Source organism: Mustela putorius, unplaced genomic scaffold, assembly GCF_011764305.1.
Source record: "Mustela putorius furo isolate JIRA1106 unplaced genomic scaffold, ASM1176430v1.1 tig00003845_pilon_pilon_pilon, whole genome shotgun sequence".
NCBI lineage: Eukaryota > Metazoa > Chordata > Mammalia > Carnivora > Mustelidae > Mustela > Mustela putorius.
In genome coordinates this window covers 83,503,966-83,519,470 of record NW_025421998.1, presented here as the reverse complement: position 1 = coordinate 83,519,470, position 15,505 = coordinate 83,503,966, and the positions used below count along the sequence as shown (strand labels likewise).

Sequence of the window (15,505 nt, the reverse complement as noted above, 5' to 3'; positions counted from 1 at the left end):
GGGTGCCTGGGGGGCTCAGTCGGTTGAGCGTCTGCCTTGGGCTCAGGTCATGATCCCTGGGTCCAGGGATCAAGCCCCATGCTGGGCTCCCTGCTCAGCAAGGAGTCTGCTTCTCCCTCTGCACCCCTCAACCCCTCAGGCTCTCTCTCTCTTAAAAATAAATAAATCCTAAAAAACAAACAATAGGTGCTTCCGATGACACTGAATAACTTAAAAAGAACAAAAGTTAAAACACTGAGATTTGCGTCTCTGGGTTATTGAATTTCGAAGGCTGTCAGGTCCCAGCTTCCATCCAGTCTCTCTCTCTCTCTCTTTTTTTTTTTTTTTTTAAGATTTTACTTATTTATTTGACAGAGGGAGAGAGATCACAAGTAGGCAGAGAGGCAGGCAGAAAGAGAGGAGAAAGCAGGCTCCCCGCCAATCAGAGAGCCCGACGAGGGGCTCAATCCCAGGACCCTGGGATCATGACCTGAGCTGAAGGGAGATGCTTAACCCACTGAGCCACCCAGGTGCCCCTCCATCCAGTCTCTTGTGTAAGAGAGGCACAAGGCGACAAGACTCCATCAACTGCCACAGGGATAGCAGAGAAGACCCAAAAGACCCAAACCCTCGGGTCCTTCTGAGCAACTCCCCACTACCCATCCCAAGGGAGAGGAAGACTTTCCTTCCTTGCAGGAGGGCACTGAACATTCCCCTCCACGTTACTGGGCTGGTAACCAGAATTCATCGCCATGGTGCCCCAGTGGGTGTGGGCAGATAAGTATGGGAATCAGCACAGGGCAGGGAAAGTATTCCCCCAGGAGAATGTATTGAAGAAACTGGGTAATTTCAGTCTGTACAGTCGGCAAATACTGATGAGAATAACTTTGAAGGCACTCCACCGAGGAGGGAGGGCATAATTTTAGAGAGGGCTGATTTTACTGATGTGGATGTTCTTACCAGAGATGACATCATAATTGTGCTATGTCTCACAGCGCTGTATATTTCTTACAGTTTGCTATGTTGGCCAAAGCAAAGCTGAATCCAGCCTGGTTCACATTAGAGAACAATGAGCCACCAGAAATTCCTTGAAGCGATGTTGAAAAAGGAATTCAAAGCCTTCAGGAGACAAGAAAGTTGACTTTGACTTGGATCTGTCATGTACCGCCTGTTGCCCTTGCCTGACACAATCCCTTTAGTAGGTCCTGAGTACTTGCAGGGCTCTCCAAGGTTTTGAGAAAGCACTAGAATGTTTAAGAGGCTCTTTTTAAGCTAGTGAATGGGCTGTGCAATCTCAGTGGAAAAAGGAGAAATCTGGAAGCACTCAAGGACCAGAAGCATAGTTATGCATGGTCATCAGAGCTGAGGATGGGTTGACCTTTTGAGATTCTGTGCCTGTGGTTATTTAATCAAGGGTGTTTGGGGACATTGTTCGTGCCTTCGGGCTGCCTGTACTTCTTTTTTGGCATTGATACATTGTGAGTTTTGCCTCCTCAAGGGGAAGCCAGACCTCATGCTCTCAGCCTCCCTTTCAGTTAAGGAGTATCTTGTAAGCTGAATTCTGCGGAACAGACTCAGCTGCCCTGAGACCTTGACTTGGGTTTAAGCAGCATAAGGAAGCGAGCTAGCACTGTGTAGGGACATTTCCCCCCGGGGTGGTGGGGGAGGGAAGGGGACAAGTGGCAGTAGAAGCATCTGATTTTGGAAGGCAGGGACGGCAGACTCCAGGCCAGGGTCACTGGTGGAAGCTGAAGTATGCGTGCAAGGTGTGGTAGGGGGTGTTTGTTGGAGAGATCCTAAAGCGTGGGCGGTTGCTCTGTAACGGGCTGTATAAGCCTTCAAGCCATTTCTCTCTTGCCTTTCCAGAGAGTCTGTCAGCTACTGGATATCCTTTGAGCTGTTCCTTTTATGCTTGAATTAGTAGTGAGAGTTGGCTGTTGACAGCCAGAAGATCAGGCCTGAGTTAGGGTCCCTAGGAATAAAATGGAGAGGCGATGACTTGGGTCATTTGTATCATCAACGGAAAGCCGTCTCTAGTGTATACAGTTAGAGGAGCCGGGCTGCTCACACTCCTCGGTGTACAGCCAGTGCTCAAAACCCAGCTCCCTGAAGGAAGGGAAGACTGGGATCCCTAACCAGGGACCCTATTACAAGCACCATAAACCACCTACCATGAGTGTTCCTTCTAGACGTCCCCGAAGAGACCTTACACCATTTACAGTGACACTGTGCCCTTGTAAAAGGAAAACGCAGAAACTTTCAGGGACCAGGGGCTGCTGACTCTGAGTTAACACCAACGGGGTACCCCAAATGCTACTGTGTTGTCTGCCCATTAGAATGGGATCCTTTGAAAAACTGTTTCAAAAGGAATACACTAAGTGTAACACCATCTGTCTAAACTCCTCTTCCCTCTCCTGAAACATGCAAGGGAGCAGAACAACCCACTTGGACCTTGAAATTTGGCTTACTTAGCAAGGTTGTGCGGAGACGCTGGAGGCCCACGGCAGAGCGCCTCTCTGAACAGAGAGCAAAGAGTCACACTGAGATGGACATTTGTTATTATCAGCCACCGGACATCTGTTCTCCTAGCCGTTCTTTTGTGGCACCCCTCCATTTCCCCTGAGAACCCCCCGGCCTGCTGCAGCATGGGTGAGATGTTTGATTATCCACCCTTACCTGAATCCGCTGAGCTCTTCTGATGTCGGGCCATTCAGCTCTGGTGCTGGCTCTTCTGTGAGATAACTCGTGTCTTTCCAATAAATTCCCTGTGGTTTAAATGAGAGTCGGCTCCTTCTCTGGGGCAAAGAAGTCTAATATGAAGTGGTATCCGTTCTTAAAGAGTTCCTAGTCTCACCAAGGAAACAGACCCGTAAACAACTGTAAGGGTGTGAGAAAGGTCATGAACAGGCACACGCAGGGACAGAGCATGGAGATCTCGCAGGAAGGGCAAGTATCGCGAGAGCAACAGACAGACACGCAAGGGAAGTGACGCGTGTCTGGCGCCGAGCGAAGGACGTGCTACATCCTTGCAGTAGGGAAGCTCATGGCGCATTTAGGAAACAGAATAAATTTCATGTGGTGGGAGCGTGAGGTGCAAGGGAAGCAGCCTCTGGGGAGTGGAGAGGCTGGAGGGATAGGCCTGGCCATTTCCTATCAAAGAGCTTGGTTTTTAATCAAGGGTGAAGCTGTGGTCAGATTTATGTTTCAGGAATGATTGCTCTTTAGCAGTGCAGAAGGGAAACGAATTGGGAAGAAATCAGAGTCATTGGACTTGCTCCCTATATGACCTTTGAGCAAATTCTTGAACCTCTTTGTGGCTCACGTTCACATAAAAGCTACCAAGAGGCTCTCCTCCCAATGACTTGTAAGGATTAAGTAATCTTTGTAAAGTCTTAGCATAGGATTTGGCACATGGTAAGTTGCTAATGAAGTCCGCTGTTACTGTTATAATGATGAGAGCTTGGGAAGCCAGCTGGGATTATTACCGTATTCTAGGTGAGAGCAGATGGAGTCATAAACCAAGGCAATGGAAGTGAGGGTGGAGAGCCCTTAAATGTTTGTAAGCACCCCCTAGCAGTCCAGTGGTTGGCCATTCATGCAGGGACATGAGAGTGGCGTGGGTACGTATTGATAATGGTACGAGGACCACAGGCATAAATTGGGAAGTGAGGTCACCCTTCACATCAGCCTCTAAGTTCTGCTGCTAGATGTCCCTCATCAGCACCAGCAATGTTCAGCTGGACTATAACAGGCTGCAAAGAAATGTGTTTTGTTTTAACTTATTGGAGACAAGAAGAAATCCACAAACATTGGGCAACCTCTCAGCTCCTGTCTTTTCTGACGGGTCTGGCCAGGATTTAGTGCTTAGTCCACCCAAGCACACACAGGAGGGGATGGCCATGTACTTTCTCCCTCTATCACTCTATTTCCTACAGTGTGAACTCTAGGAGAGAAAGTCCTCCAGCCCTGATCTGCAGACCGGTGGTTCAAACAGTGTGTCAACTTTAATGGCTTTCTTGTGTTTCCAGCTGTTTCCTCTGGACTGGATTTCTTGGCTTGGCTTAGCTGCTTTGGGGTTTCAGTGGAGCAGACAGAACATTTTTTCCCACTTACTTCCCTAAAGAGTGAGCGCCTGCTCCTAATTAGTCCATCCCCAGTCCAAAGCCCCACAGAGCACAACCTATAACAATTAGGAATTCACTTGGAGGTTTATTGGTGGAAGAACAGAAGCACTTTGCTATAAACACCATTATACCTCTCCCACAGTCTTGGGCCCACAGTGGGAAAACAGCATTACAGGAGGTTGTATCAAGTTCGCTGAATGAAGTTAGGGAAGATCACCCTGTTTTGGCTTGGTGTCAGGGTCCCAGAAGGTTCTCTCCTAGGGAACTGGCAACAGGAGCTTGCAGGAAGTGCTCATCTGGATTTTCTTGTTCCCAGAGACTGTGGCTCAAGGCGGCTCTCATGGGTATATTCAAGTTGACCGGAGATGCCACTCGGGAGGGTATCTTATAGCTGTCCAGATTGTCTATTTTGATGGCAATGTTGGTGTTACTGTTGGAGCCCAGGAATTGGGGGGTCATTGAAAGCAATAAAAGAAAAAGCATTGTTAAGAATTTAAGAACCATTTTTAAATGCTGTCTTTTCCAGAAAAAGTGCCTTGAGCATAGCGACAGCATGTATATGTGGTGCGATGTGTCAAGAGTGACTTGAGCAGAGAAAGTCGAGCAGGAGGGAGGCTCCAGCTCAGGCCTGCTCTGCTGGACTGGAACAGACACCCCTCCAAACCTTAAGTGTCACTTTTATGCGTTGAGAACCTCATGCATTAGGTAAAACTCGAAGGCAAGATCTGAGCCCTCTGGGATCTGCCTGAGGCCCACTCTAACTTCCAGGCAGCAGGATAAAGCTGAAGAAAACCTTAAGACAGTTCTCCAAGGGGCAACTGGGTGGATCAGTTGGTTAAGCAACTGCCTTAGGCCCAGGTCATGATCCTGGAGTTCTAGGATCGAGTACTTCATTGGGTTCCCTGCTCAGCACAGAGTCTGCTTCTCCCTCTGACCTCTCCCCTCTCCTTCTCTCTCTCTCTTAAATAAATAAATAGAATCTTTAAAAAAAATGTTTTATTTCTTTATTTGACAAACAGAGATCACAAGTATGCAGAAAGGCAGCCAGAGAGAGAGGGGGAAGCAGGCTCCCTGCTGAGCAGAGAGCCCGATTCCCAGGACGTTGGGATCATGACCTGAGCTGAAGACAGAGGCTTTAATCTACTGAGCCACCCAGGTGCCCCATAAATAAAATCTTAAAAAGAAAAAAAAAAGACAGCTCTCCAGAACATTAATAACTTAACAAAGTCACAGCCACTTACTATGTCTAGAAAAACAGAGTGTAGCTTAATTTTTAAAAATTTTGTAAGCTTTCCTTTTATACTTTCATTTCTCTTAAGGCATGATCTGCTTTGTTATTCTCTCTGGTGTATTAGGCTTCGTTTTGGAAATAATTGTTTCTTTAAAAGTGTATGATTCTGGGGCACCTGGGTGGCTCAGTTATTAGGCATCTGCCTTTGGCTCAGGTCATGATCCCAGGGTCCTGGGATCTAGCCCTGTATCAGGCTCTCCCTCTCCGACTCCCCCTGCTTGTGTTCCTTCTCTCGCTGTGTCTCTCTATCATATAAATAAATAAAATCTTTTTTTTTTAATCTGATTTTTTTCCTCAGTTTCATCACCACATTTATAAGTCTTTTAAGTCCTGGGTTGTGTTGCTTTTTCATATATTATATCACTTTCTTCATTTCTTTCATCTCATTTTGAAATGCTGGGTTGTAGTTTTCATTTGTTTAGCAGGCACGTCTTTTTCATGTGCTTGCGTTGTCTGTAAGCATTTATTATGCTTCATATACTCCTTTTTTTCCTTATATAATTGTGCATGGGGTTTGATTACTATCCTTTTCTGACGGGGTTTTTTTTTTTTGGTAATTTATTTTTATTTTAATTTTTTATTTCTTTTCAGTGTAACAGTATTCATTGTTTTTGCACCACACCCAGTGCTCCATGCAATCCGTGACGGTTATTTTTAACGTGAAATGGTTTTCCTGAAGTTTTGGATTGAGGGTCAAGGTAGCTTTCTGGTTCGGGCTCCAGAGCTCCCTCTTGTGTCGCTTTTGTGAAGTGTTTATGGCCTTAAATTTTCTATGAAGGGGGGGGGGCGGGCTGTGTTCCTCTCTCCTGTCTTTAGCTTTAAAATAAGCCCTGCCCAAGAGGACTCCCTTAAAGGGCAAGGGGGCTGTGACAGCTGCTGCCTAGATGGCATGGATGCCCGCAGAGGCAGGGCCTGAGGGGGGCGGTGGACGGATGAAAGGAAGCCGTCAGAGCATCACCAGAGTTGCAGTGGAAGGTGAGTGGGGCATCAGGTACAGGGCTCTAAAGAACCCAAGAAAGCTCGTAAGAGAAAGAGAGAGCTTTAAAATTAGGAAACAGAACAAGAGGAGTGACAACCCAGTTCCCACAACGGAGGACTCTCTGAACACGAGGCCAGGCTGAGGGAGGCTGTGAACAGTTTAGAGTTTTGATAATTATCAGGCACCAGACATTTTAATTTCAGGATTGACACTGCTTTTGCAATTTAGAGGGACAAAAGGGCCTTTTATATTCTGAGGGGGAGCCCATATGCTTATGGAGGCTGTCAAAGAACCAGCTTTTATCTTGGGGTAAGAAGAAAGCTTCTCCCACTGAAAAAGTTATAAAGGGAAGACAAAAATAAATTAACATTTTGATGATACGCTTCAAGTTATACTTGTTCAGCATATTGGTTGCATGATCCTGCTTTTGTTTTCCATCACTTATTGCAAGAGTACCATACAATGGCTTAGCAAATGGTGTTGGAGCCATCTCTGCTTCGGGTTATTGTCTATTCTGTCAATTTTACGGAACAGATAAGTGAGCCAAAGAAAATTCAGAATTGTCTCACCCAGGGAACCCTGGTGAACTGGGTCTGGAGACCGTCAATATCTAACTCCCTGAGTCTGCTTTATTAGCTTACCCTTCTTTGAATTAATTTACTCATCCTTCATTCCTTTTATTGAGCACTGCCTACGAAAGCTCTGCAGTCTGCCTAGGAAATATTCAGACCCGTCAGCCATAGACCCTGTTTGCAAGAACGGGCTTATCATAAAACTGAGGGGAGAAGTCAGACACATAACTATCTAGAATAAAAGAAGGAACTGGGCTCATTTGGGGGAGGGTGTCCCCGACCCCACCCACAGCTCAGTGCCACGGGAAGGGATGTTGGAGCTGCCTATGTAGAGGGTACCCACCAGTCTGCTGTGAGCTGGGGTTTTCCTGAGATATTCGAGAAACTGTCACTGGTCTGCTCGGCCGCCAATAGCCTGAAGTTTTCGCTGGGCTGAGTGGATGATGGGAGGCTGCTTTCAGGCTGGGTGGAGAAATTGACAAGTCAAGAGGACCGGGTCTGTACTCTGAGGGCCGTGGCCCCCTCGGACCAGAATCTGGAAGGAACTCACAGGAATCTTCCAGCCTACACCTGGACACCTGTTCCTTAAACATGAAGCTCCAGGATCATCAGATTATAGTTGCCCCCCAACCCCCGCCCCTGGCAGGATCACCTCCTCCTCTCTGATGAGCTGTCATAGCTACTGCTCCAGGACATTGAGAAACCAGGGCAGGTGACTTTGAAAATCAGGCATAGTCTACCTAAAGCTTTCAACTAAAACAAGAGAAGGAAACCTGAAGATTCTGAAACCTGAAGGTATTAGGCAATCCAGCCTATCAAACTCTTTCCTTCTGTGCCTCTACCCTAAGCAGGCCCAGGAAAAGTCTTCTGTGTGTCGAAAGGTGTGGGGGTATGGTAGGGGGAACCTCAAACTGAAAGGGAAAAGCAAATCCTTGGGGGAAAAGATTTGCAGAAACTTGTGATTAAAGGTTTAAAATTCTTGATGTATAAAAAGCTTTATTTTACAAATCAATTTAGAAAAACACAAAGCTGCCAATAGAAAAATACTAAAGAACACAATAGACAATGCAGAATATATATATATATAAATACATATATAAAACAATGTTCAAACTCACTGAAAATCAAAGAGCTGCTACTTTTTTTTTTTTACCTATTGTGTTAGAAAATTTATTAAAATGTATACTTCTCAATTGTGATAAGGACACAGACACAGACACTCATTGCGGAGACTATACTTTGACCTGAGCTTCCTGGAAATAATGTGGCCAAATATATCAAGAGCCTTAAAAATGATCCTACCCTTTGAATTCTGCTTCTAATAAACTATCCTGAGAAAACAATCAGAAATGTGGACCATACACATACATGCTTGTTTTAGTATCACTTACAAAAATGAAAAGTTAGAACCAACTCTAAATGGCTGATAAGAGAATGGGAAAGTGATGGGTTTTTTTTTAAAGATTTTATTTATTAATTTGACAGAGATGACAAAGATCACAAGTAGGCAGAGAGGCAGGAAGGGAAGCCCCATGCGAGAGCCCCATGCTGGACCTGACCTGAACCACAGGCAGAGGCTTTGACCCACAGAGCCACCCAGGCGGCCCTTGGAAAGTGAGTTTTAATGAATTCAAACTACTGAACAGCATGAAATTATCAAAACGATGTGCATAAGTGCTTCTGATATAATCTAAGTTGGAAAAAAAAGCAACATTCAGAAACACATTATATATTTAATATCCTCAAATATATAAATTAAAAATTAATTTTTAAATGGAAGACTATTAAGAAAATGAATGAACATAGGGGTTGGAGAAAGAAAGGCAAACCAGGAAACAGACCCTTAACTATAGAGAACAAGCAGAGGGTTGCTGGAGGGGAGGTGGGGGGGAAGGGATGGGTCAAAAGATGATGGGGATGAAAAAAAAAAAAGATGATGGGGATGAAGGAGGACACTTGTGATGAGCACTGGGTGTTGTAAGTGATGAATCACTAACTTCTACACCTGAAACTAATATTACACCGTATGCTAACTGGAATTGAAACAGAAACTTGGAGAAAGCAAAATAAATGAATAAATAAATTTTTTTAACATTTTTTTAAAAGATTTTATTTATTTATTTGACAGAGAGAGATCACAAGTAGGCAGAGAGGCAGGCAGAGAGAGAGAGGAGGAAGCAGGCTCCCTGCTGAGCAGAGAGCCGATGCGGAACTCGATCCCAGGACCCTGAGATCCTGACCTGAGCCGAAGGCAGCGGCTTAACCCACTGAGCCACCCAGGTGCCCTGAATAAATAAATTTTTAAAACCTTGATTAAATGGAGTCCTAGCAAATTCATTTTAGCCTCTAACCTTTAAAGAATAAATGTTTTCCAAGTTTTAAAATACTCAACAACGTGAAAGCACATGCACAATTCTTCAGTTGAGATGAAGAAGACAGCATAACTTAATGCCAAAACCTAATAAAGATCAAACCAAAAAATAAATAAATAAATAAAATGGAAGACTGGAAGGAAATATGCCAGAATGTTCCAAGTGATTGCTTAGGGTTAGAGAGAAGTGGGAGTGGTTTTTCTGTGATTTTCTAATTTTCTTTAGTGAGCATTTTTCTATTTTAATACTGGAGATTAAAAAAAGAAAAAACACAGAAAATTTTTAAGTGAGTAAGGGTGCCTGAGTGGTTCACTCATTAAACATCTGCCTTTGACTCAGGCCCTGATCCCACATCAAGCTCCCTGCTCAGTGGGAAGCTTGCTTCTCCCTCTCCTAGTCCCCCTGCTTGTGCTTCCTCTCTTGCTATGTGTCTCTCTCTGTCAAATAAATAAATAAACTCTTTAAAAAAATTTTTTTAAGTGAACGAAGTACTTTATAGCGCTTTTTTAGGAAAAGTAAATGAATTCGCTCTTTATGTCTGTAGACCTGAGTTTGGTATGTGCTGTCATTGACCCTTGAAAATGAAGTCTGCCTCCACAAGGGTAGGCTTTAACACCCACCAGTCTTCAGAGGCGCTGTGCTCCCCATCTCCCCCCCACCCACACCACAGGTCTTGACATGAGGCCCCACTTACTGTTATTCTAGTGGAACTGCTGGACATTTTGGGCACCAGGCAGTGAGTGAATTGGATTCTTGGGTCTTTGGTGGTGATGGACAGACCTTTCTGCAAAATTTTCACCAAGCGGATCCAGAATTGAAACACAGCCTCTGGGTGTTTTTCGTGGAGCCTCAGGTAGTAGATCTTTTCAGTCACTGTCCTAACCCGCAGGATGCGTTGGAGCCGGTCACAGATTTGTAGCTCCACAAACTTCAGGGGGAGAATCCTAGACATGATCAGGAAGTTCCCATAGTGAGGAGCTCACCCATTCAGTCAAGCATGCTGTGCCTACCTAGCACTTGGCCCAACCTCACTAGGCTCCCTCCTCTGCCCGGGGCCACCCCAGGGAGGACCCTCCAGCTTTCCCACCCCTTCCGGCCTCTCCCTCCAGCCTTTCTTTACCTGCTGAGGGTGACCACGGGAGCACAGTCAGGAGTGCTCCAGGAGGAAAACTGACCCTGGGGCCAGGTGACATTGGCCATCAGGAGGACGTTGGGGAGTGGCAAGGAGGGCACCGAGGAGGTCACCCCAAGGATCACAGTGGTAGACCCTTCATATACATCCATCCAGCTGCCAGGCTTAGTGACCTAGAAATCAGCCCCAGGTACATGGGTTAGAGAGAAGCAGAAGACAAGGGTGGAAGAAAGGAGGTGCTAGAAAGCAGCACGTCAGCTTGATGACATGCTGGGAGCTTCTGAGCTGTTTGCCAGTGTGTGGTGCACTGTCCTGGGTCATGACCAACTTCCATCTTATTTGGGGGTCTCCCCAAAGAGACCAGCTCACTGGTAACAGGAAATTGGGTTGCTCCTCTTTGTATCCTCTGCATGATCTAGCTTTAAAGGTTTTATTTATTTATTTAGAGATGGTGGCAGTAGGGGGGGGCGAAAGGGAGGGAGAGGGACAAGTTGACTCCTGCCATGGGCGGAGATCATGACTTGAGCCAAAATCAAGAGTCAGATGCTTAACCCACTGAGTCACCCCTAGGGCCTTTGCATTATGTAACTTTTAAAGGAGTGTTAGTAAGAAAAAGCTGAGAGGCTTTGAAATTTTATTCCTCCATCCTTGGGTAGAAGAAGCCAACAAGGCTTCTAATGATCTGGAAGGGAGACTGTGTAAAGAGAGTTCCAGAAGGGGAGGAGAGTGAGGAAAGAGCTGTTGAATGGGGAAGACCCAAGAAGCCCAACATGAGGGAGGTATGGGGAGCTTCCTGCAAGGTGAGGGGGCGCCTAGCTTGTTGCTGGATCTTGAGTGAAATAAGAACCTGTTCTTTTGCAGCATCTGAGGCTGGGGCAGGACAGGAGCCTGGATGCTTGACACTGGGCCCAGTGTCTCAGCTAAGACACCCCCTCCTCATTGTCCAGGGTGGGCAGAGAAGCCTCTGAGGAACTGCAGGGACCAGGGTAAGGAACAGTTGAGGGGGGACCCCTATGTTCCCAAGACCAGAGGGCCTTCTCTCAATGTTTTAGACTTTGTAGGACCATCAGAACCATTTCACAGCCATGGTGGAACTGGGGACAAGAGGAATGCCCCAGAAAGACTGAAATTTAAGTTCCCACAAACCTGACTAGAAGGTGCTCTGAGAAAAGTGAATTTTTATTTTGAAGGAAGAATTTTATTTTACTTTTTTTTTTTAAGATTTCATTTATTCATCAGAGAGAGAGCAAGCACAAGCAGGGGGAGCAAGCGACAGGCAGAGGGAAAAGTAGGCTCCCCACTGAGCAAGGAGCCCGATGTGGGACTCCATCCCAGGACCCTGTGATCATGACCTGAGCCAAAGGCAGATGCTTAACCGACTGAGCCACCCAGGTGCCCCAACTTTTTTTTTTTTTTTTTTAAGATTTATCTATTTGAGAGAGAGTGAGCTTGAGTGGGAAGGGCAGAGGAAGCCGGTGAGAGAATCTCAAGCAGACTGTGCTGAGCGTGGAGCCCCAAGCTGGGCTCGATCCCACGACCCCGAGATTATGACCAGAGCAAAAGCTAAGAGTGGGACTCAACCAACTGTGCCACCCAAGCGCCCCTCAAGTAAACGTTTAACCCCCCATGGGGCAGCTTGGGCAGGCAGGCTTTCCCCCTCCCTGGGACAGTCTTGAGTTTTCTGCTGCCTGAGTCACTGTGCATCCACCCAGAGAATCTAAACAGTTTTAATATCAGGTCAAAGAGAACATGTTAAGAGAATAAGTCTCTGCCAAAACATCACACCCCAATAGAAATGACTGGAATTTGGTATCCCGAGACTGGATCTCGCATGTCACCGTTCCTTCTCCACCGAAACTGCGTGAGGAAGGAGCACGCCCCGCAGGCAGCTGGCTGGTGGCCACGCTCTGCAGCCCCCTAGGGCGGCTCAGGAGCCCAGGAGCGCCCAGAGCCCTGAATGCCTGAATGGCTGTCTGAAATCTGAGGGACCCGTCAGGGAGTAGCTCACTGTTGCGTGAAAGTGTCTCCAAATTAAGCTCAGATCGTCTCTACTGTCTCCTGTAAGTCCTCGCTGCTTTGTGACGGAGTCACACGGATTCCTGGCTTCAGACCCTCCTGTGCATTTCAGCCTCTTGCCTTCATCCTGGGACTTGAAATCCCTTGGCCTGGAATGTCCTCCCCCTGCCCTTCCACTTATCAAAGTCTCAATGATACCTCGAAGAATGGCTTAACCCACCTCTTCTGGGGAGGCTTCTTCAACTGCCGGAGTCCCAAGAGTGTTCTGAACTCTCTAGACACCGGCACCCCCTCTCCCTGCTCATGCCTTAGGGATCAGCTGGTCCAAACCACCTGACCAGAGCCTTCGTAGCAGTTACCATTTTATTTATTTATTTATTTATTTTAAAGATTTTATTTATTTACTTGACAGACAGAGATCACAAGTAGGCAGAGAGGCAGGCAGAGAGAGAGGAGGAAGCAGGCTCCCTGCCAAGCAGAAAGCCCGATGTGGGGCTCGATCCCAGGACCCTGAGATCATGACCTGAGCCGAAGGCAGAGGCTTTAACCCACTGAGCCACCCAGGCGCCCCGGTAGTAATCTTTATAATTCTGCCTGACTCAAAGCTGTCTCTAGCCGGCCATGAGCAACTCTGGGAGTTTTTCCCTTTATATCTACTTCTTGTCTTCTTGTCTATATCTATATTTTGTCTATCTTCTATATCTACTTCTTGTCATACTTGTCTCTACTTCTTGTCTACCCAGGCGCCCCGCAGTTACCATTTTATAACATGCCCCTTAAATTGACAAATTCATAAGTTTCTTGGCCAGGGACACTATCTGATCTCTCTTTGTGTCTCTTGCTCCCATGCAGCTCATAGCTTGCCCACAGAGGAGCTGGTTCTGGCATACCTGCAGAGACCCCTCAGGTCCCCACTAGACCTCTAGAGGGAGTCGGTCAGCCCCTCAATGAGATGTCATACTTTTTTTTTTTTTTTTAGGTAAAATCTGTCCCAGTGTGGGACTTGAACTCACCACCCCAAGACCAAGAGTAGCTTGCTCCACTGACTGAGCCAGCCACACACCCCAAGCTATATTAAAATGACTGCACCAGGCACGTCTGGGAGGTTCAGTTGGTTGCATGGCTGCCTTCAGTTCAGGTCATGATCCCAGGGTACTGGCATTGAGTCCCACATTGGGGACCCTGTTCAGGAGGAGCGTGCTTCTCCCTCTGCCCACTGCTTCCCCTGCTTGTGCTCTCTTGCTCTCTGTGACAAATAGATAAATAAATAAAATCTTAAAAAATTAAAAATGAGAAAACCCCAAATGACCACCCCATACTCTCAATGGCCCCATGCTTCCCAGTCCAAAAACGCTCACTTCCATTGGCCAGATCACCACGCTTTAGGGAATATGGAACCTGGGCAAGGCAGATTCTAGGAGCTTGGTTCTCAAACAAAGCTACTTCTAAACCATCCCAGAGAAAGGAGGTTGGATTTCAGGGCAGGGATTCTGATAGCAACCTTCATTCCCTCCCTAGTGGCCCTGGGAGAGTGCCTATGGACCCTCTTTGGAGAGTAGGCTCTGATGTGCCCTTTTGCAGCATATAAGTCTGTTTCCTGGAAGCACAGGACCTGTGGGGAGCCCCATGATGCCATAGACACAAACTGGGCTGAACTTGGGATCCAGACCCTCTGATTGTCTCCAGCCACAGTGGCTTCCTTCTCCTCCCCAGGGCTTTCAGAGGCTATGGCAATTTTGGATCAACCCTTGGGAGGAGGTTTTGGAAAGGGAAAGGGAGCAGGCTCTGAGCTGCACATGGGTACCTGGATAAAGTTGCTTTCAAACACCACCGAGTCGGAGAACAAGTTGAATTCTGGAGAATGAATCAGTTGACAAAGAAGGCCATCTTCCACCCCAAGTTCCACTCCAGGGCCTGGTTCCCTGACTTCAGGTGGAAGGCCCCTAATTTTACTCATTGGTTCTTGGGAAGAATGAGCTGGGGACCATCTCTGGGGCTCCACACAGACCCAGCCCAATTCCGAGATGTTGGTGTGACCACTACTCCCCCCAACCTCCACAGCTCCACCTCCCCTCCTGACTTACAGGCTGTCCACCAGGCCAGGGAGGGCCTGTCGGCTCACAATGGCAGGCATGACATCAAGGAATGTGATGGGTAACAACAGGAAAGCAAAAATAAAAGAGGCAAGGAAGGACTGGGCTGGGGGGTGGGGGGGGGAGGTTTTTCCCTCCCCTTTCCTACACACTACACCATCAGTAATGTAGTCTTAGTCCCTTTTTCAATCTCTCTGTATCCATGAGGAAAAGGACTGCCCCATGCTTATGCCAAGAGGGCAGTGAGCTGACCAGAACAGCAAGGCAGGCTCTCAGGGAACCCACGGCCTTCAATCCTCTCCCCCAATGGGGAAGCCCCTCACAAAAACTTTCTCTGAGCAAATTAATTTCCTGAAGTTAGGCCCTCACCTGGCCAGAGGAGCTCAGGACAGAGGCAAGCAATTCATCCCAATCTTTCCTACCCCATTTCATGGGATAAAATGAGAATTTTTTTTTTTTTTTAACCAGGCTGTTAACAAAGCAAAGAGGCTTATTTATTTTTGGAAACAGCGGGCAAATGAGGAAGTGAGGCCTAGTGGTCTGCCAGAGCTAGAGCAAAAGAGATCTTGAAAACGGTTAAATTCTCAGGAACTTTGCAGACTGTTGTTAAACACAGCCATTATTAAAAATTAAATTATATAAACTTACACTTAAATAAATTATACAAAAGCAAAGGTCATGGCCCACGCTCCTCTTCTGAATTATTTTACTACTCTCTAGAGGTTCTTTACATCTCTTGTACCTTCAGGGTAGAAATACTATATAATGCTGCACTACGACTGCCTATCTCTTCTCCGTGTGTGTTCCGGAACTTTCTGTCGGTCACTTCCTTCAAACCCACTGTGCTGGGACTTATTCACACCAGGGAACCAGTAAATGTTATAAATTACACCTTGATGTATTGTTTTGTTGGCTGTCTGAAGTTACAGAGAAATGTTAATGATGCA

At 46.6% G+C, this 15,505-nt stretch overlaps 1 protein-coding gene across 1 annotated transcript; it reads right to left on the bottom strand.

Moving 5' to 3' along the window:
- Positions 1-4,178: 4,178 nt before the first annotated feature.
- FAM71F2 (family with sequence similarity 71 member F2) lies at positions 4,179-15,188 on the bottom strand. The gene is made up of 5 exons (XM_004741822.3): positions 14,270-15,188; positions 10,438-10,622; positions 10,012-10,261; positions 7,289-7,407; positions 4,179-4,533 (listed from the first exon to the last, which is right to left on the bottom strand). Exons 1-5 carry the CDS (start codon positions 14,420-14,422, stop codon positions 4,338-4,340), a joined length of 903 nt encoding a protein of 300 aa, XP_004741879.1. The 5' UTR covers positions 14,423-15,188; the 3' UTR covers positions 4,179-4,337.
- Positions 15,189-15,505: the final 317 nt, after the last annotated feature.